The sequence below is a fragment of the Tamandua tetradactyla genome, chromosome 16, assembly GCF_023851605.1.
Source record: "Tamandua tetradactyla isolate mTamTet1 chromosome 16, mTamTet1.pri, whole genome shotgun sequence".
NCBI classification, from domain to species: domain Eukaryota; kingdom Metazoa; phylum Chordata; class Mammalia; order Pilosa; family Myrmecophagidae; genus Tamandua; species Tamandua tetradactyla.
In genome coordinates this window covers 44,925,954-44,947,223 of record NC_135342.1, presented here as the reverse complement: position 1 = coordinate 44,947,223, position 21,270 = coordinate 44,925,954, and the positions used below count along the sequence as shown (strand labels likewise).

General features: G+C 46.3%; 1 protein-coding gene across 1 annotated transcript; it reads left to right on the top strand.

Annotated features, from left to right (window-relative positions):
- The first annotated feature begins 600 nt into the window (after positions 1–600).
- Positions 601–15,804, top strand: SALL1 (spalt like transcription factor 1). Its single transcript, XM_077132428.1, has 3 exons — positions 601–718; positions 9,682–13,106; positions 14,240–15,804. The coding sequence occupies exons 1-3, from the start codon at positions 643–645 to the stop codon at positions 14,678–14,680; spliced, it is 3,942 nt and encodes a 1,313-aa protein (XP_076988543.1). The 5' UTR covers positions 601–642; the 3' UTR covers positions 14,681–15,804.
- The last annotated feature ends 5,466 nt before the right edge of the window (positions 15,805–21,270 follow it).

Sequence of the window (21,270 nt, the reverse complement as noted above, 5' to 3'; positions counted from 1 at the left end):
CCGAGTTGGGAAGTTCGCCGCGCGCCTGTAACCCGGGTCCCCAACCCCCGCCTCCCGGCCCCACCCCCCCCCACCGGAGCGGCTGGGTGCGGAGGAGGGCATGCTAATTTGGGTCGGCCCAGCCCGGCTTGGGCGGGGGTGGGGGTGGCGGCGAGCGAGGGAGGGTGGCAGGGTGGGAGGGGGCGCCCGGCCGGGGCGCCGGGTGCGCAGTGGCTAGGAGGCAGGCCCCCGGCGGCCCGGCCGCGGAGTCCCGGGCGGTCGCGAAGAGGGTTAACCTAGTGCCGGGCGGCGCGGCGCGCAGAGCCAGCCCCGCGGCCGGCTTATTGGGCCAGCGCGCGGAGAGACAGGGGTCTGCAGCAAATCACGAACTAATTGATTAAGGCGAGCGGGTTTGAATAGCGCTGGCCCGGTGCCAATCGCCTTTCAAAGAGCCCCTCTATGATTAATCGCAATGCATTATTGATAATCATAATTATAGCAGGACACATGCGCGCTGCGCCCGGGGCCGGGGAGCCGGGGAGGGGGCGGGCGGGCCGGCGGGCGGGGGGAGCCGCCGCCGCCGCCGCCGCTCGATTTCCGTAATTTTGAGAAGATTTTTTTTTAGTAATTTTTTATTCTGCCCCAGCTGATGTTTGAGCCAGCATGTCGCGGAGGAAGCAAGCGAAGCCTCAACATTTCCAATCCGACCCCGAAGTGGCCTCGCTCCCCCGGCGAGATGGTGAGTGCTCCGGCCCGCGCCGCGGACACACACACTCGCACTCACACTCACGCACACCCGGACCCACGCACCCGCGAGCTGGCCTCCGCGCCCCCTGCCCCGCCGCCGCCTCGCGGCTCGCCTTGTAGACTCGGCTGCATTCTTCTTTTCTTTTTAATTTTCAATTTGCCTTTGCTTCCCCCCTACCCCAGGGAAAGCAAACACATCTCCCTGCAGGATCTTTCCGGAGTTGTTGGGATCTCCTGTTGGGAGGAGGGAAAGCATGCCTGCCTTTCGCCTCCGTCCCTGCTTTTCCCGGGAGCTTTTCCGGGGTAAAGGAGCCCGGGACGCGCGACTGCGGCCCGGGACCTGGCAGAGGCAGTCGGCGCCTGCCTGTCCAGGGTCCCCCGCTCTCCCCGCGCGGTGGCCGGGGCCCCTGGCCCGGCCTCACCGTCCCCGGCCCTTGTGCAAGCGGGAAGGAAGTTTACTTTGAGGTCGGGGCTGAGCTCCGAGTGTGGGGCGATGCGCCCAGCTCCGCGCCCTCTACTACACGCTGAAATTCCACCTCGACCCGCGCGGCGCAGTGGAGCAGCTTTGGGGGTTCAGAGCTGCGAGAAGGTGGGGACCTGGGTCTGGGCGCCCCGCGTGACACGCTGGAGTCGCGGTTGGGGCCGGGAGCCCTTTTTGCTGCTGGTTGTTTCCGCGACAGAGTGAAGGGGGACAGAGGAAGGTGTCGGGGTCCGGCTTCCCAAGTTTATCCTGGCATCTTTCCCCCCAACACACGCACACCCGCCCCCAAGAAATCTGAAGAGTCGGTATCCGCTCGCTGAGGACCGCGGGACCCCATACTTCCAGATGGGTCGGGGAAAGAGTCGTAAGGCTAATTTTCTAGGGTTAGGAGGCTCTATAACCAGAGGAGAACCCCATGAAACAGAAGCACTCGCTTTCTGGAATGGAGGCACAACCGAGGGGTCCCGAAGGGAATGAGCAAGTCCGGAACAAAGTTTGTGCCCTAGACCTTACGGCCGAGCTTAGGAGAGATCCGGTCGGGCATTTGGGGCCCGAAGGGAGGATACCTTGAATCCCTCCTTCCTGGTCCCTGAAGAGTTTCATTTTAGGGACCTTCGAGCTCCCAGGCCCAGCCCCGGAGGCGAGGGAGCTGCGCCCGAGCTCGGTTCCCGGGTCATGCAGACTCCGTGTTCGCCTCCCGGCTGCCGCGAGGACTGGGGGCGACCCCCGCAGGGTTTCCGCGGTTCCTATGCCTCCTGGGATGGTCCGATCCCCGACGGCATTTGGGGGAAATTAGGAGGCAACCGGGCTCGGAAGCGCGCCCTTCTATCGTCATCTCTGTCCACCAAACTCTGCGGCCGGCCGGGCCCCACGGTCCGGGGGAACCTTCCCCCGAGGCCTGCCTCGCAATGGAGCCGGGCGCAGGGGCTCGAGGAAACCCCAGGCAGGGAAGCCAAGGGACCCCCACTCACTTCGCCCTGGCTGTTGGGAACGAGGACTTCTGTAAAATGGGGACCCTGAACTCGCTTAATTGTCCATAATATTTGCCCCCCATGTACGTCCTCAAGCTTCGAACCTTACCTAGATTTCTTAGTGCGCTGAGAAGACCCCATGAACCCCGCTTTCCACCACAGACGAGACAGGGTGCGCGGGGTAAATTGAGGTAAAATGAATCAAGGCCGCAGCTAACTCCAGCGGGCATTTTTTTCTGGATATTCTCAGCTGGTGTCTTCTACTTCTCGCCCTCGCAGTTCTCTTTCCTAAAGTTTCTAGGAAAACCTTCCATACCAAAATACTAAGTTAACAGTCCATATACGAAAATCGAAACGGGAAAGAAGGGAGAGGTTTATTATTCTATTTTTGCGTGTATGTGAATTTGTACTGACTTTATACATTTAAAAATTAGGAAAAAAAGATTCGAGTTTCGTGGAGAAATGATGCTTGCTAGGTCTTTGCCTTTCTCCTGTCGCCTTCCGAATCAGGAATTTTTAATAGTTAAGGCTTCTCATAAAGCGATAGCATAAAAGGAGTTCACTGCCCCTTACCATTATCATTTATTAGTGCTTTTTTTTTTTTTTTGGTTTATTTGAGCTTTGAGGTAAGTTAATTAAGTGACTGAGTTATTTCCTTCTCCTTTTTTCTTTCCTTTAATTTCATTCTTTCTCTTTCTTTTTTATCTCCAAAAGCTAGCTCATTGTCCTAACAGGCAGTCAACTATTAGGGGCACCATAAGAAACACCCCCCTCCAGCCCCCTTCCTTCACCTCTCTCCACCCCACCCCCTCCTCATTTTCTTCAGTAGTAATGGTTTTAGGTTATGACTGTTTTTACATGGTTGAACAATAAGTTTGGGAGAAGTTGCCTAGAGGGTAGGTTTTGTAATAGGGTTACAGGATTTAGTGTGTTGTAATAATATTAGTACACAACTAATCCTCCCCGATGCCCAACTTACAGAAGGGCCTTACATGTACAGATCTTTTTATTTTGGAATATTTGTGGGATAAATGAAATTGAGACTTCGGGATGTGCCTTTAAAAAGTCACCTTTCTGCATTGAATTCAGCCATGTCCACTCTTCTCCCCCAGCAAACACACACATCTCAAGAGCCTTTTTTTGTTTAATATAGCATGTATAAAAGTGGTTCAATTTTAGAAGACAAACCCCTATTCAAATCATGTGATTATGTTTTCTTCTGTCTTGAGATGGGTCTTAAATTATGGTAAATGTAATATCGAACATACCAAATTGAATCTAGTTTGTACTCCTCTCATGTGCTATGTCCTCACATTTTAAGACTTTTACTCAGAGTGGGACCTAGAAAAGTTTGTTAGGTGGCTGTTTCCCAAGCACTCCAGGAGCAGCTCAAGCCTAAGGAGTTCCCAGGGCTGATGTGCTGTTTGTGTTGTGCATGTGTGGTTTGAGTGAGTGTGTGTGTGCTTACAAAGAAAACCCAAGCCATGCTAAACAGCCACTCCGATAACTTCATTGGAATAAGGTCAAGAAAACAAGATTGTTTGGTCAATCTTAGGATGTTGATATTTTAATTCTATTGAAATCAGTGTAGCTGTTATGTCAGAAATGCCCTAAATTAAAAGGAGAAATTTAAAAATATTTCTAGTGAAACCAAAATTAGGACAAATATAACTTGTCTTTTAATTGATATTCAACAAGTCTTGAATTACTCGTAGAAAAGTAACTGCCACTGGTAAGATCATTTACCCAGACTAATCTTTTTGAGGCAAAGGAGTACTGGGTGAATCTACTGGTGTTATATGTGTGTTCCTAACTAAAGATTTGGATTTCAGTTGTGTGTGTGTGTGTGTGTGTGTGAGTGTTGGGTTTTGCTTTCTTTAGTGGTGTTTTGAAGATTCCTGTAACTACATGGATGACCTGTCCAGACTTCACTCTTTTATTAAAGTATTTTGGAGCTCAACTTTTTCAAGGAGAAGATGATATTGGAAAGGAAATAAGAGCATCATGAATTGCTGATAAAACATTGACTTTCTTATAGGGAATCGTAAAAATTCCTTGTTTATATTAATAATGAAATTCTATTATTTACCACAGTAATTTACTCACTGTGAGCAGTTTAATGGCAACATTGATTTCTGGGCCCAAAAGGTTAGAGAGAACTATAATTAATTGGATTTTTTTTTTTTTTAAAAAAACGGACACCTGCAAGATAAGGCAGTTGGAAAGAATTCATGCTTAATCAGAACTATTTTAAGTTTGTGGCATAATGGCAGATTCTCGATGAGAAAATGCAAAAGGTTTCTTGGGATTTGCTTGGGGCTGCACATACTTCTGAAACTGTTAAAAACAAACATACAAACAAGCAAAGTCTAGTTGGGCAAAAGGTAGGATGTATGAAAGTAAATTTGTGGTATGAAAGTGAATTTGTGATACCGAATGTTTTGTGGTTTATTTTCCATCAGATTTCTCCTATGATTTATAGAATACAATGTCAATTTATAGGGTATTCTTGGGAGGCCTTATTTCATTTCTTTAGACTTCTGGAGGTAGCAAGTCATTTTTGCTAACGGAAGTCCTTTAGAAGTCAGAAACCCACATTTTTAACATGGGGATCGAACTGGGAAACAGAGGGAGAAATTGGTAGAGGAGCAGTGAAGCTTTTTGAGATTGTGAAAAGTCAAGCCCCTATACTGTCAACAGAACAAATTCCTTTTAAAGTCCTTGCTAGATTTTTTCTAAGACATATATCCTGGTGCAGCTAGCCATATCTTCCACCAACAGCCTTAGAATATCCAAACTGAAGTAATTTGCTAAAGGAGATGGTAAATTAGCCTAGGAACCCACACCCCTCCCCCCACACAGAGGAGAAAAAACTTTGTGGGCCAGGCTTTAGAAAACCTAGATGTGTCGGGCTGTTTTAACCTTTGCTAGCCTCCTTCCATGCCGAGGTGACAAGGTCCAGATCATAATATGCCCTTCAGTATCTTCCCAGTGACCCCCAAATTGAGTCTTGCTAGTCACTTAGCAGGAAGTTCGTAGTTTATTTTAGTTTCACCTTATCAGCTTGGCTTCTTTTCCTAACCTTATTCCCCTGTCACCCTCAGATGCCAGACCCCCAAAGGGGAAGATTGACAGGTAGTTCCCATAGCTCAGTTTTACCCTCAAACAACAGGGATTTAGTTTCTTGTGCTTTTGCCAATGTTTATGTAGTCAAAGTTTAGATCTTGCCTTAAGGAGTCTCTCTTTTACGCGTCACTGGAATAGGAAAGCCACAAAGAAGTTTTTGAACAAACCCTTGCAACTGGAACCCCATCTAGTGTTCAGTTTGATTCATCCATGGAAAAGACATTTTCCCCCTTTCATTTATTGTGTACATTAGGTGGGTTTGGATTACTATTTTTAAAGGAGTGTCTTGTCCGTGTTGCTGGGTGGTGGTGGTGGTGGTTTTTTGTATTTTGTTTTGTTTTGTTTTTTCAGAGATTTCGCTTGTATTCTTCCACTTGAGAATATACTAATCTTGGTCAGAGCACTGAACAAACTTGAAGGGTGCCAATAAATTTGTCGTTTGGTTACATATTGAGTAGAGGAAACGTTAGGCATTCTAGAAAGTAATGCATGGCATATGTTGTGTTTGAATTTTCTTTGTAACCTTAGGCTGGACATTTAGATGCAGACATTTGCCAGGTCGGTGCAGAAAAAAAGATAAAAGGTCAATTGATCAAAAATGTATGTGACAGTCTTTCCAAATAGATCTATGGAAACTAACAGCTTGCTGAAATACTGAACTCCAAAATCACCATCGTGAGAGATTCTATTAAAAATTGCTAATGCTGTCCTAAATATTGCGAAGTATGCTCAAGTATCTTACTGAGAAACTCCAAAAATGAAAATTAAATGCGGTAAAATAGGTTTTGTTTTTCTTTCCTGGCTGGCTAAACCCTTCAGTGTGGGGCATACTTTTGTTTTTATTTTCTCAGTAGACAGATAGGCTGGAACACTTCAATTTTCTGTTTCCTATTCTGTAGTGCTTGGTTTAGAGGATGAAAAACTGAAAATTTTGAATTGGGCATCAAGCACCCAAATAGTGCAATAAGAACCCAAACATCTAGGATTTTAGTATAAATTGGGTGGAACTATAAGATCACCAATAACCAGATATGCAAAAAAAAAAGCACAGAAAATTCACAAATTCTTTGGTGTGTGCATACTAGAAAAACTGCCACTTCTTAAAATTCTTATCTGACCAGGATTACAAAACTGCTTCAATTTATATGCAAAATTCACTCAAAAGGAACTGAAATGTTATTTTCACACTAGTATAAGGATCAAAGCAACTGTATTTACTATAATGGGGTCACCAGTTGCAATCCTGTGTAACAGATGATTGAGCGAGATACAAAATAGCAGAGATTCTGGAAAAATAAATTGAAATATGTTAGCTTGGGATGTTCTGTTTTTGTTTTGGCACGTTACTACAACTTAGAATATTCCCTGTGGTAGTTAAGAACTTCAAACTAGTCCTCACATTTTGTCTTTTTTTTTTTTTTTAAAGTTGTTTCTTTGGAATTTTGTTCAGAAGGTAGAGAGGTTTAAAGTTAAGAACTAACTAGCACAGTGTAGCAACACCTGCTTTTAAAATAAGTCAAAATAGATACCAGGATTTTTGTGTGTGTGGTGTGCATAAACATCAGGAAACTAAATTAGTTGATTCTAGAGTGAGATCAAATGTCAGCTTCTTAAAAAGTTGTGAAAATCAAAGCTAAAATATGGGCAGTTTGTCAGCACAGTCTCTTTCTTAGAAGTGAGTAGGCATTTTTGTTAAGGGTTTATATATTTTTCTGTTCAGTTAGCACAATCCTAAATATAAAAACATTCAGTTCAAAAAACTTAAAATCTCAAGTGAGTCTTGAGGCAGCACAAATGCAGAATTCGAGCACAGGAAAGTAATAATCAGCTAAGTCCTGTAACATAACCTTCCTTTTATTTTCTCTCTAAATTATGAGAATATCAGATGTTTGCAAGTTAGAAAGAATTAAAATGCCCTTTAATCGTGAGCACAGATGTGCTAAATATTTGAAGCGACTACATTGTAATGTGTGCAATTGATGAAGTCAGTTTTCTGATTTCCCTTGCTAGTTATTTAGTTCTGAATCTGTCATTATTTGTCTAAGCCCAGCTGACCAAGCAAAACTGTGTTTTAAAGTGGCTTTATGTTTTGATAAATGTGAGCTGGTTGAAGAGTATTTTCCACTGAATGCAGAGCTTAATAGAACATGCTGACATAATAGTTTTAATGCATTTTGTTGAAAATGTGTGAACAAACAGAATAGCTTTTGTTCCTTCATAATTGGCTGTAAAAGTAGATGGAAACATAACCATTACATATGGAAATGTGCAAAGAAAGAAATAACATTTCTGTTGAATATATTAGGAATTGCATTTCCTAGTTTAAAATAAGCATCTGAAATGGATGCATCATTTAAAATTGGTTGTCAAAATAAGAAGCTTTAAACAGAATTTTTGTCACATTATTTTTGTCCCAAGTTAAGCAACATAACTTTAGTGAATTTCACCTGATATTTTGTTTATATTGTTTTAAGGCAGGGAGAGAGACAGAAAGTGCTTAAGACGACACCTTGAATGTGCATAGGAAACGGGCACCAATTAGGATGATTAAACATTAAATTAAAACTGAATCCTTATTGGTATTTTCTGCTACGACGAAGATTTGTTTGGTGGTGGTAATGCATTTTGCACCATACCCTTGTGGAGATTAAAAGATGGATATTAGGAAAGCTAGCTTGTTAAGTATAACTTAGCTGCTCAAACAACATCCAGTGAGTAAAGTGTGCATACATTTGACATACTTTGCCAGGGGATTCTAGTCAGCTTCAACACCACTCAAGGCAAACAGAGTTAAGGAATTTTCAGAAGTTAGTATTTTGGTATTAATTCTGTTTTCTGGAATGCAAAACTGCTCACGCTTTTTTATTTCTTTTTTTAATGCTTACTATAAAAGGCAAGTGGCTGGCTCTTTTGAATTGACTCGTAAGTTTACCGAAAAGCAGCATTTTGATTTTGCATTTATTCATATCTGCAATTACATTCTTTTCCTGCAAGTTTTCTTGGAGATTCAATTTGGAAGTCATGGAAACTACCTATTATCTGATTCAGTTCTCAGAAAAGCATGCAGGGAGGTAATCCTTGAATTAAACAGTTTTTTTTTTTCCACAGCCTTCCGAGATGACCACACACCATTTGTACAACAGAAGTTGGTGTTCCCCATGCTGGGCAAACAATGGGACGCCATCCTGTCTTTGAATAGGATGTTAGCTTGGAGTTGGAGATTTTTATGTTTAATTTACAAATGGATCTTAGTGAGAAGAAATCTGAGCAACCAGTGGAAACAAACATGAAATAAAGGGATTTTATAATGAAAGGTTCAGGACAATCTGTTGAACAATTGATAACAGTTAAGAGCAAACTGTTTTTAAAGGCATTCAGACAAGGAGAATTGCAAAGCATTTCCGAACTCCAAACCAAGACTAGTTTCATACGTGATGGCAGCCCTTTCTCTTAATTGCGCATCCTTCTTTTAAGTTGATGTCTAATCAGAACTATAAATCTTTGCCAGTTTTTATAGATAATAAAGAGCACTTTTGATGAAATATTTAGAGACGTGATGTTGCCATTTGGAGCTTACTGGCCGTATATTCCTTGATTAGTGGAGTAGTAACCCAAGTCGCATTCTTTAATGTTAAAAACAAACATACCATGGGGTGATGTTTAGGTGCCAGGCAGGGCTGCTAATGGATTACGTTCATGGTGTCTCTCTTCATTGTGTGTGTGTTGCTTTCCTTTTTGTCGTTCATCTGAGTCTTGAGCCGGGTTTGTTACTGATGTTAACTAAAGTGTGTTTGTCATGGATCAGACTTAGCTCAGGTTCTAGGCAGGGGCTGGAGGTGATTTTCAGGTTGTCAGTCTACGCTTGGTGATGTGCATTTGTTTTTTCCTTGTCAACAACCGATTGGAACCTGAATGACTACAAATTAGTTTAGTGACAGAGCAAACTGTCATGAGATATCTTTGAATCAGCTGAAAATGAATAAGGTTGACAGAAATTCAAGAGTCTAATGAGTCTTCAGAATGGTTGTGGGTCACTCTTCCACTCTTCAGACAACTAGACAATAAAGTGCATAAAATGTTGGAAATCAGTATTTTGCTTAAGCACTAAAGTCTTCAGTTCATAGTAGTTTATATTTTGGTGGATAACAGGAAGGCCATGACTCTTTGAGATATCAGATTGATAGGAATTCCTCCTGTACTCTTAAAAAAAGTAATTATGAACGTTCTTAGGCAATACTGATTGGTTCTCAGGGGCTACAGGTTAGAACTTTGCAGGTGGGAAATAATGGCTTAACTTTTTAAGTTTTTTTTTTTAAGTCATAGTTGACTCTGCATGTTCTGGCTCCTCTCTAACCCTGTGCCTTTTGATATTTGTAGGAGACACAGAGAAGGGTCAACCGAATCGAACCACTAAGAACAAGGATGCCCATGTCTGTGGCAGGTGCTGTGCCGAGTTCTTTGAATTATCAGACCTTCTGCTCCACAAGAAGAACTGCACTAAAAATCAATTGGTTTTAATCGTCAATGAAAATCCACCTTCCCCTCCTGAAACCTTCTCCCCCAGCCCCCCTTCTGATAATCCTGATGAACAAATGAACAACATGGTTAACAAAACAGACCGAGTAGACTGCAGCGACCTTTCGGAGCCCAACGGACTCAACAGGGAAGAGTCCATGGAGGTGGAGCCCCCAGTCACTAGCAAAAGCAGCAGCAGTACTTCCAGCGGCGGCAACAGCAGCGCCACCCCCAGCTGCAATGGCAGCTCCCCCCCAGGTACCTCAGCCATCACAACCTCTCTACCTCAACTTGGGGACCTGACATCACTGGGCAACTTCTCCGTCATCAATAGCAACGTCATAATCGAGAACCTCCAGAGCACCAAGGTGGCAGTGGCCCAGTTCTCCCAGGAAGCGAGGTGCAGCGGGGGCTCCGGGGGCAAGCTGGCCGTCCCAGCTCTCATGGAGCAGCTCTTAGCTCTGCAGCAGCAGCAGATCCACCAGCTGCAACTGATTGAACAGATTCGTCACCAAATATTGCTGTTGGCTTCTCAGAATGCAGACTTGCCAACGTCTTCTAGTCCTTCTCAAGGTACTTTACGAACATCTGCCAACCCCTTGTCCACGCTAAGTTCCCATTTATCTCAGCAGCTGGCGGCAGCAGCTGGATTAGCACAGAGCCTCGCCAGCCAATCTGCCAGCATCAGTGGTGTGAAGCAGCTACCCCAAATCCAGCTACCTCAGAGCAGTTCTGGCAATACCATCATTCCACCCAACAGCGGCTCTTCCCCCAATATCAACATATTGGCGGCGGCAGTGACCACCCCATCCTCGGAAAAAGTGGCTTCGAGTGCTGGTGCCTCCCATATCAGTAACCCAGCAGTCTCAGCGTCATCCTCACCAGCTTTTGCAATAAGCAGTTTATTAAGTCCTGCATCTAATCCACTTCTACCTCAGCCAGCCCCTGCTAACTCGGTTTTCCCCAGCCCTTTGCCCAACATCGGAACAACTGCAGAGGATTTAAACTCCTTGTCTGCCTTGGCCCAGCAAAGAAAAAACAAGCCACCAAATGTCACTGCCTTCGAAGCGAAAAGCACGTCGGACGAGGCGTTCTTCAAACACAAGTGCAGGTTCTGCGCCAAGGTCTTTGGGAGTGACAGTGCTTTGCAGATCCACTTGCGTTCACATACCGGAGAGAGGCCGTTCAAGTGCAACATCTGTGGGAACAGGTTCTCCACGAAGGGGAACCTCAAAGTCCACTTTCAGCGTCACAAAGAGAAATACCCTCATATCCAGATGAACCCATATCCCGTGCCTGAGCATTTGGACAATATTCCCACAAGTACTGGCATCCCATATGGCATGTCCATCCCCCCAGAGAAGCCAGTCACCAGCTGGCTAGACACCAAACCAGTCCTGTCCACTCTGACCACTTCGGTTGGCCTGCCATTGCCCCCGACCCTCCCAAGCCTCACACCCTTCATCAAGACGGAAGAGCCAGCCCCCATCCCCATCAGCCATTCTGCTGCCAGCCCCCCGGGCTCAGTCAAAAGCGACTCTGGGGCCCCTGAGCCGGCCACAAGAAACCCAGGTGGGTTCCCGGAGGAAGCCGAACGGTCCACGCTGCCACCTTCCAGTGGCCAAACCGAAGAGAACGGTGGGGTCACCAACTCTGTCCCTACAGCGAGCAAGAGCTCCCTGAGCTCCCCGGCAGTGGACTCAGGCCCAGGCAACGCCACCACCTTCACCAACCCTTTGCTGCCACTCATGTCAGAGCAGTTCAAGGCTAAGTTTCCCTTTGGGGGACTGCTGGACTCAGCCCAGGCATCGGAGACGTCCAAGCTCCAGCAACTGGTAGAGAACATTGACAAGAAGGCGACCGACCCCAACGAGTGCATCATCTGCCACCGAGTCCTCAGTTGTCAGAGCGCCTTGAAAATGCACTACCGGACACACACTGGGGAGAGGCCCTTTAAGTGTAAGATCTGTGGCCGGGCTTTCACCACAAAAGGGAATCTCAAGACTCACTATAGTGTCCATCGCGCTATGCCGCCTCTCAGAGTCCAGCATTCCTGCCCCATCTGCCAGAAGAAGTTCACGAATGCTGTTGTCCTGCAGCAGCACATTCGGATGCATATGGGAGGCCAGATCCCCAATACCCCGGTCACCGATAGCTACCCCGAGTCCATGGAGTCGGACACGGGCTCCTTTGATGAGAAAAATTTTGATGACCTGGACAACTTCTCCGATGAAAACATGGAAGACTGTCCCGAGGGTAGCATCCCAGACACGCCCAAGTCTGCGGATGCATCCCAGGACAGCCTGTCGTCTTCACCTTTGCCCCTAGAGATGTCGAGCATCGCGGCTTTGGAAAATCAGATGAAGATGATCAACGCCGGCCTGGCAGAGCAGCTGCAGGCCAGCCTGAAGTCGGTGGAGAACGGATCAGTAGAAGGGGACGTCCTGACCAACGATTCTTCTTCGGTGGGTGGGGACGTGGAGAGCCAGAGTGCTGGGAGCCCGGCCGTTTCAGAGTCTACCTCTTCCATGCAGGCTCTGTCCCCATCCAACAGCACCCAGGAGTTCCACAAGTCACCCAGCCTCGAGGAGAAGCCACCCAGAGGGTTAGCAAGTGACTTTGCCAATGGTCTGTCTCCTACCCCAGTGAATGGTGGGGCTTTGGATTTGACATCTACTCATACAGAGAAAATCCTCAAAGAAGATTCTTTGGGAATCCTCTTCCCTTTCAGAGATCGGGGTAAATTTAAAAATACTGCTTGTGACATTTGCAGCAAAACATTTGCTTGTCAGAGTGCCTTGGATATTCACTACAGAAGTCATACCAAAGAGAGACCATTTATTTGCACAGTTTGCAATCGTGGCTTTTCCACAAAGGGTAATTTGAAGCAGCACATGTTGACACATCAGATGCGAGATCTACCATCACAGCTCTTTGAGCCCAGTTCCAACCTCGGCCCCAGTCAGAACTCGGCAGTGATTCCCACCAACTCCTTGTCATCGCTCATCAAAACAGAGGTCAACGGCTTCGTGCACGTTTCTCCTCAGGACAGCAAGGATACTCCCACCAGTCACATCCCCTCCGGGCCCCTGACAACCTCTGCTACATCCCCAGTTCTGCTCCCGGCGCTGCCCAGGAGAACTCCCAAGCAGCATTACTGCAACGCGTGTGGCAAAACCTTCTCTTCCTCGAGTGCCCTGCAGATTCACGAGAGAACTCACACTGGAGAGAAACCCTTTGCTTGCACTATTTGTGGAAGAGCTTTCACGACAAAAGGCAATCTTAAGGTACCCCGCTCCGTGCACACCTCACCCACCCCATCACCCCGCTCTCTGGGTGCCACCGATTCTTCGTAATGCCTGCTCCCCGTGCCACCAGCCCAGGCCCTCAGGGAGAGAGACCCCCCCCCCACATACACACACCCACCCGCAAGGGAGCCTGCTGCCTGGGGCTGGCTACCCAACCTCAGGAGGGTGACGGGGACGAGAGCAGGTTGCAGCTTGCTGAAATGTCAGAGGGCACTGAATAATTTGGCACCTAAGCGAGGCAGCGGCCTATATCCGATGTCTCGCTAAGTGCATCAAATGAATTGCTTTACCTACCAAATAAGACAGCCCGGCATTGCCAGGGGGTATTGATTGAAGACCTCCGTGTGGCCTGCGTGCTGCCTGTATCACTTAATAATTACGGCTCTCCTCAGCTCCTGCACCTATTTGTCATAACTGTGCAGTCCAGCACAGCTTGTTTTGCTAAAAACAATAACGTCACTGCTCTGCTAATGGTTATTATGATAATTGATTATACAACATTTCCTACTGATATGTGTTGGAAATAAAGCAAATATGCTTAAGTTCTAGAGCAACAGTTGAATGCTCTCGCTGTGTACATTTTTCTGTTGACAGAGTATTTCTCTAGAGATTGCTGCCAGTAATGTGAGATGAATAATTACTTTCTGGCTTTTCTCTGCGGACACGGGCCCTCCGAGGGGCAATCAGTGAGGGGTACTTTCTTCCCATCTGAAAAGGACATTTATAGGGTAAAGGGTGTCAGATACAATCCTTACCGTTGCAATGAGAGTGGACATAACAATTCTAACCCTGAAAGGAGCTAGCTGTGACTGGCTGGCTTGCTTGAGGCCATTATAAACTAAATACGTACAATAAAAAAAGAGTAAGTAAGGCATCTTCTTTTGCCCAGGAAGAGAAAAGGAGGCCCAGGGCTGCAGAGAGCATGCATGTTATTACTAGTCGACGGGAGTGGATGGTTCCCGTTACCTTCTCCACTGTCCTTCACGTAATAAGAGTAGACGTTTAGGCCACTTGCTTTGGAGTGTTGGGATATGAGTTGAGACAGATTCAACTATTAAGCTTCTCCCTCTCTCTCCCCACCCCCCTTCTCTGTCTCTCCCCCTGAATCTCAGGTGCACATGGGCACTCACATGTGGAATAGCACCCCCGCACGCCGGGGCCGGCGGCTCTCCGTGGATGGCCCCATGACCTTTCTAGGAGGCAATCCCGTCAAGTTCCCAGAAATGTTCCAGAAGGATTTGGTGGCAAGGTCAGGAAGCGGGGACCCTTCCAGTTTCTGGAATCAGTATGCAGCAGCGCTCTCCAACGGGCTGGCGATGAAGGCCAACGAGATCTCCGTCATTCAGAACGGTGGCGTCCCTCCAATTCCTGGAAGCCTTGGCAGCGGGAGCAGCTCACCTATTAGTGGGCTGACGGGAAATCTGGAGAAGCTCCAGAACGCCGAGCCCAGCGCCCCTCTGGCCGGCCTGGAGAAAATGGCAAGCAGTGAGAACGGAACCAACTTCCGCTTCACCCGCTTCGTGGAGGACAGCAAAGAGATTGTCACCAGTTAAAGGAACTTGGGCTCGAGAAATAACATTCCTGTCCCGAAGGCGACCTCCGGACCCCCTCCTACTCCTGGCCCCTTTCCCCTGCCCTCTGGTTCCCCAGATCTATGAACTGCAACTTTATGAAGACGGTCTTTTGTACCTTGTTCAACTTCTAGAGTTCTAAGAAAGCTTATTTATTAGTGCTATAACCTTGCTTTGCAAACAGAATGCAAGCGTTAACTTTGGTCTTCTGTATTTTGGACTAAATACTAATTGACTAGAGTGCTGTAAGCTTGCTGTAACATTTATGGCAATTGCAAGTTGCCCTGCTAGGCGGTCTTAATCTGGCATTAACTTATTTTCTATATCCAGTTTAATATGAATCTGGTGTTGATGCAATGCCTCAGTGATGCATTAGATCTCTAATAAAGTCTGTATATAAATGTACACTTTGATCCTGCTGGAAAATTTTATCAGCAAACACATTGTCTAATCTTACAAAACAGATTTAAGGAAAGGACTGAAAGTAGCCTGAATAGTGTGGGTCTCTGAAAGGTTTGTTTTCTATTTTTTTTTTTTTTTAATTTTTATTCTAAAATTCAACTTGTGTTTTTTTTTTTTTTTGGTAGTTTAACCATTTCCGTTTTGAACTGCTATTTGTACTGTGCTTTTTACTTGAGTCGTCCTCAATGTTAATAAGTTTCTGTACAGTAATAAGCACGCAGAATTCTTTAGAGAAAATACAAGTGTTGTTTTGGTAGTTGAAACTGAGACGTAACATTTTGCCTTGTAGGTATATTCACAATAGAAAATGTGTGCTGGAATTTCACAATGCTGCTAAGTAAGCATCTTGAACAACCTTCAGTGGAGAAAATGTAGATGCTCTTGTATATACAATAAGAAATATCACTTTCATTAAAATGTACATATGTTCCTTACAAGAGCAAATGCTTCTTCTTGATCAAGAGAACAGGTATAGTGTTTGTTTATTTTGTATTAGGTATGGAAGAAAAAACAAAAAAGGACTGTTACATGCACTTTCTTGGAAAGTTGAAAGGAAGGGGGGGTCCAATTTCTTTAACATTTAATACTTACTAACAACAGAGATACTGTAATTTTACTCAAGTAATCAAATACATTTTTTTTTGCAACAGAGAAAAGAAACTACTGTGTCTGTGTTTTGAAAGTGCATTTCTATTTAGCCAGACCACTAAACATATTTTAGCATTTCCCCCAAGTGCCAGTAAATTGAGTATGTGATGGTCTCTCTCTCTCTCTCTAAATAAGGATAGTAAGAGGCATAACAAGAAAGACATTACATGGGCCTCCATATTTTGTTTGTTTTTTAATTTTGAGGCTATCGATATTTTCCTATTACGTGCTTGGGAGTTTATTTTATCATCTTTCTTCTCTTCTCACAACACTGCCCCTCCACCCCGGGATTAAAAGAAAAACAAAGGAAATGCAACTCTGTTATTGGATGTTTCATCCAGACAGGTAAGTTTTCCTTAAGCGGACATTTGCGCAGACTTAGGCTTCAGCTTTATTTCAACTCTTCTAGTTTCACTTCACTGGATTCCATCGTGTTTTTGCAGGCGGCTGCCGCAGCAGTGCCGGAGAATTCCCGCTGCAGCGGGGGTTATATAATCTGACTCCAAAACTGGGCCTCAACCCAGAGAGGTCAACATGTTTTTTTTTTATTTAATTAGCCTTTTAGGCATTTAAACACACATGCATATTCTAAAGAACAAAAATTTCAACCCTAATGCATATTAGAGCCAAGTTGAATATTTCACCGTCAAAATTCAATTGGATTCTCCCTCTGTCCGTTCTGTTCAGAGGGAACATGTTTTCCTCCTGAGCACTGTTTGGGGGTGAGCAAAGGGACAGGGTGGAAGTTGTATCTAACCGGCTCGGCGAATTCCTCCTCTTGGGGCGCGGTGTACGGCCGGTAGCCCGGGGCCCTGTGCCCAGGTTAAGGGCCGCCTGCCCCGGGAAGTGCCCTCAGCGGCGCGGGACCCAAACCGTGTCACTGGACCCGCGAATCGGAGCTCCCGGCCGGGAGGTCGCGGCGCCGAGAAAACTCCCGAAGCGCCGGCTCGGCCGCGGGGGTCCAGGGCGGCAGGGTGGAAGGTGGGCGCCGGCCCTACGCCTGGGCATGGCGGCATCAAGGGGGTCGCCCCCCCACCCCAGACCAGGGAGAGGGTATGGGTCCGGGTGTGCGCGGCGTCGGTGCAGAGAACCATCCCGACGTTTCAGCACCCGAAAATTTAGAGGGCGCTGTTTTTCGGGTGCGTCTCACGTCCCGTCCACACCACCCCAGGAGAGTCCCCTCCAACCAAAAGTGGGGGCCAGGAGAGAAGGCGCGCAGAGCCGGCAAATCGTGCCGCGAAGAGGCGACCGCGGGGCGTGGCGAGGAGAGGGGTGCCCCGGCGCTGCCGGGGTTTGGGGGGCCGGAGCTCCTGGAGGCGGCGCCTACGCCCGGGAGCGAAGCCTACGGCGGTCCCGGGGGGGAACCTGCGGGCGGCGGGCCCCGAGCGCGGCTTGCTTAGACGGCGCCCATCTCCCGCCCGCACCCCGGCTCCCGCGCGCCCCAGCCTCGCCTCCCGCCCCAAAGGCGCTGGGTGGGCCGAACCCAGCCGCCGATTCCCAAGGACCCCCTTCCAGCCGCTGCGTCCCCATCACCTCCGACACGCCCCCGATTTCGAGCCGAGCGGCGCGGGGGTCCCGGCCCTGCGCACCCCGGGCTGCGCCTCCCTTTTTCAGCAAGGCGGGCAGCGGGGGCAAGAAGGCTTTGTTTGTTTGTTTGTTTGTTTTCCTGCGCCCTCCTTCATCAGCCTCCTTCCTTCTAGCGTTTTCTAAAAGCGAGTTAAGTTGCGGAGGGGCAGTAGTAGCTTTTCGTTTAGACAGAATTTCTGAGACAGCCGAAGTCCTGAGAAAAGATAAGAGCCTCGGCGTCGCAGTCTCTGTCTGCCTCTCTCCCGCCGCTCCCTCTGCCCTTTGTCTGCCTGTCCATCTATCGATCAACTCTCGTTCTGATCTGTTGATCACTACCTGCCCATCCCTTTTGCCATCAGTTTCCAAAACAAGAAGTCGCCCTCGGTCGGGCTTCCCCTCGGTGTGATAAATACTCCAACCTTTCGGCTCAGTCCAGCAAAAGAGAAATGGATTCATATTTATAAAAGCAACAGGATTTATTTTAAAGGCAGTTGGTGCTAAGAAAATATCCCCACCTTAAGTGCACCCCACCCCCAGCCCACGTTCCTTCGCCTTTCTTTGCCCCTCCTGAAACTTGAGGTGCAGTTTTGAAATCGTGGTGACCCCAAAGTACTGAAGGAAGAAGGGCCGTTGCTGCCTCTGGAAAGGTGACAGCAAAACTTCACAAAATTTTCTAGCTAAGAAGATTCATTTTGGTGACATTTCCCCCAGTTCATTTTTTTAAATGTGCATTGTTGCAAAAAAAAAAAAAAATACAGAGAAGTATAAGGAATAATCCAACAACCCACCTTGTGCCCATCATTCAAAATTAACAAATGTGAGCAACTTGTTGTTTTCCCCATTTTTGGTTTTGTTTCTAGACATATACTTTCTGTTCTTTTCTGTCTCACTGTGTCGCTGTCATCTTCTTTCCATCTTTTTCCTGTGGTTTTCCTTTCCTATCTTCCTTGATGGTGTTTTTTTTCTTTCTTCCCCCTCCTTCCAGCCACCCCCTTCTTTCTTCTTGGAAAATATAGTTGGAAGAGCGGTTTGGTGACCGAGGACCTGGGGAAGGAAAAAAGAACTAATAACCAGCCCAAGGTGCACAAGAGAGCACCCCCCCACACACACATCCAAAGTCCTGGGCTGGGTAGAAGTGGGGGTAGAGTTGGGGGGTTGGAGAGTATGGGAGAAACAGTGCTTATAAATCTTGGGGACACCTGAAGCTAGCGGTGGACCTCAGGTTTTCAGATCTCAGTCCTCACAGGCTAGGTTTATTCAAATGGCTTTGGGGTGAAGCAGTCACTTTTTTTCCAAATTAGAAAAACAAGTGTTAAAACAGAAAAATCCTAAATGACTTGCAGTTGACATAAATTTCTAGTAATAGATTATCTGCTTATTGTTTTTGGCATGTAGTGCATGTCAAGAATGAGAGAACTTTTTAAATATGTATATATATATTGCTCCCACTCTGTTAAAACTTAGCGATCCTGTTAGAAAAATAAAGCAGTGGGGTCTTTACTAGCAGTTACGTACTCCACCCCAGATGAAACAAATGTCAGAAGGGGTAACAAAGTGGGAAAAAAATGTAAAGTGAATTTCAAAGGGCTCCACAGTAAAGCGCAATCTGAGATTCACGGAAAGTGGAGCCGGATAAGACAGGAATTAGGTCATCCCATCCAGACCCCAGGAAATATGTTTAGATCAAAGCCTGCTCTGTTAGAATAAACAAAACGGGACCATTGGGCCTTACCAATATTTTCATCTCCATGCTAAGGGCTGCTAATCTAACCAGCTGAATTTGATGAAAGGGGGTAAAAACTGCAATTGTAAAAATGACTAAGTAAAAATAAGGATGCCCTCTCGACTACAATTGGAAGATAAAGATTTAGATTTGAGCTAAAAAGTAACAAGATCCAGGCCCAGATCAACACAAACTTCCCGGAATTTTAGCACTAAGTAAAATATCTAATCCCAGCCCATTGTCCCCTCCTGCCCCCTCCCCCCCCACCACCACTGCCCACCCTCATGCAATTGAGTCTGCCAGAAGATTACATTAAAAAAAAAATTGTTAAATTTTAACTGCAGTCTAAGAACTTTGTAGGAGGAAGACTTTTGGGTTCACTTAATTTACATTCCTTAAAGATCTACCCCCTCTTTTGTCCCCCACAGATCCCACTGTCGCCCACCCCCCAGGGAGTTGTTGGGGCAGTGGCCAGGCCTTTATAGTGGATGGTTCCTTAAGCCCCATCTGAAAGTTTGGTCTCTCTTTCCATTGTAACCACAGATGGACAGAGGCCTGGAGCTGGTGTCATCTAAACCTGGCTGTGTTGATATTTTAGCAGCTAAGCCCAAGAATTGTGTGAGGCTTCCTTTCACCGCAGAGTTGATGGCGTTACACCAACTGCCAGGGAACATTCAATACATAGAAACATCCAGAAAGGGACAGGAAATCCCAGAGAAGGAAAATTCACCCAGGCTAAATCTAGGGTTGGAGTTGCTTGCTGAGCCTGGTTTCCTCTTAACTGTTTAAACATATGATTTGGCTCCCCATGTGTTTCTACATCCATCTGAGTTCACGTTTAATGAAGACTCATGCACGGTTGTCACTGTGGCTCTGGCCCTCTCTAAAGCCAGGGACAGGTTGGGGGATATGTCGGGCCTCTATAAACACTACCAGGAACAGGCCATCTTCTATGGGGGGGCCTTGGCCACTCACCACCCCGAGGGTAATTCCAGGATCAGCGCATGACTTACATTCTGTAGAGGGCTTTGAAGACAAGTGGCACAGGGTTGGAGGCCCCACAAATCAGGTAGATGGGACTTGGTCCAGCCACGCCAAGCACAGTTAGATCCTGACACCGCACATCTGTTGGGACGTGGGTTTAGATCACATCATCCTGTAATCACAACCACGTTCAGTGTATGACCCAGACAGGCACCTGTAAGCGCAGGTGTGACAGCAGCTCCATTTCTCGCATAAGGAATGGAAAGAGGAATACTTATCAGCCAACAGTTCATAAAGTTCCTATTAACTCCAAATGACTCATCTTGTTTGTGATTCCTAACAAACAGGCAAGGCCACTGTCATTTAACAGATGACAAAACTGAGGACCGGAGAAGGAACACATGGACAAGACAGAAACCTGGAGCTGTCACTGCCCTGATGGAGAAGGCTGGAGAGTAGTAATAATTTCCCCGATCTGTGGTACCATTTCCCACTTTACAATGGAAGTGAGAAGTCCCTCTATAATATTTCCCAGTGGTTTCCATCACACTCTTACCACCTTCAAGATTTCTCCTTATCTAAGCACCCCTCTGCTATTACCTAATATTCTAATTTAAGTTGACTTCCTTTTTAAAACTTAAGGTCTATTTATTTTGGAAGGAATGGGAAACACCGGATTAGATTTTCTCTAATAGTCTTTCCCATCCTTTGTGGGGGAAATCCTTGCCGTGCAGAACCATTTCACATGTAATCCGTGATGTGTCTAACGTCAAAAAAATATGGGCGCTATCCTCGTGCTTCACATAGCTACATCCTTTCTTTGTTCTCTTCTAACCATGAGGTCTATGGATCTGAAAGAGCTTTATTTCCTGGTCCCCATCTCCTTCCCTTTACCTGTCAACATACACCTTTGAAAAGAGCCAGAGTTTTACAAGGTGCCCTTGTGACTCATTAGTGCATTATGAAATCAGTATGTAGACCATTGCTAGCATTATTTTTTTTAATGTAATAGAATAGGAAATAACAGAGTAAACCACACACAGTAAAGGTTAGGAGTGTTTCATGAAACTCATTTCAGTTTGTATGTGTGCAGTGTGTTTGTACTAGGCCACCACGAGTTGCCTTCAAACAGGTCTGAAAAGCCTCTGAAAAATACAGTTCTTCTTCTGTTCTTCACCTGAATTCACAG

Bases quoted from the DNA above. Each gene is read 5' to 3' on its own strand.
- SALL1 (XM_077132428.1), top strand. From the start codon at position 643: ATGTCGCGGAGGAAGCAAGCGAAGCCTCAACATTTCCAATCCGACCCC. The intron at 719-9,681 runs GTGAGTGCTCCG...TGATATTTGTAG, and splicing joins CTCGCTCCCCCGGCGAGATG to GAGACACAGAGAAGGGTCAA. The intron at 13,107-14,239 runs GTACCCCGCTCC...CCTGAATCTCAG, and splicing joins CGACAAAAGGCAATCTTAAG to GTGCACATGGGCACTCACAT.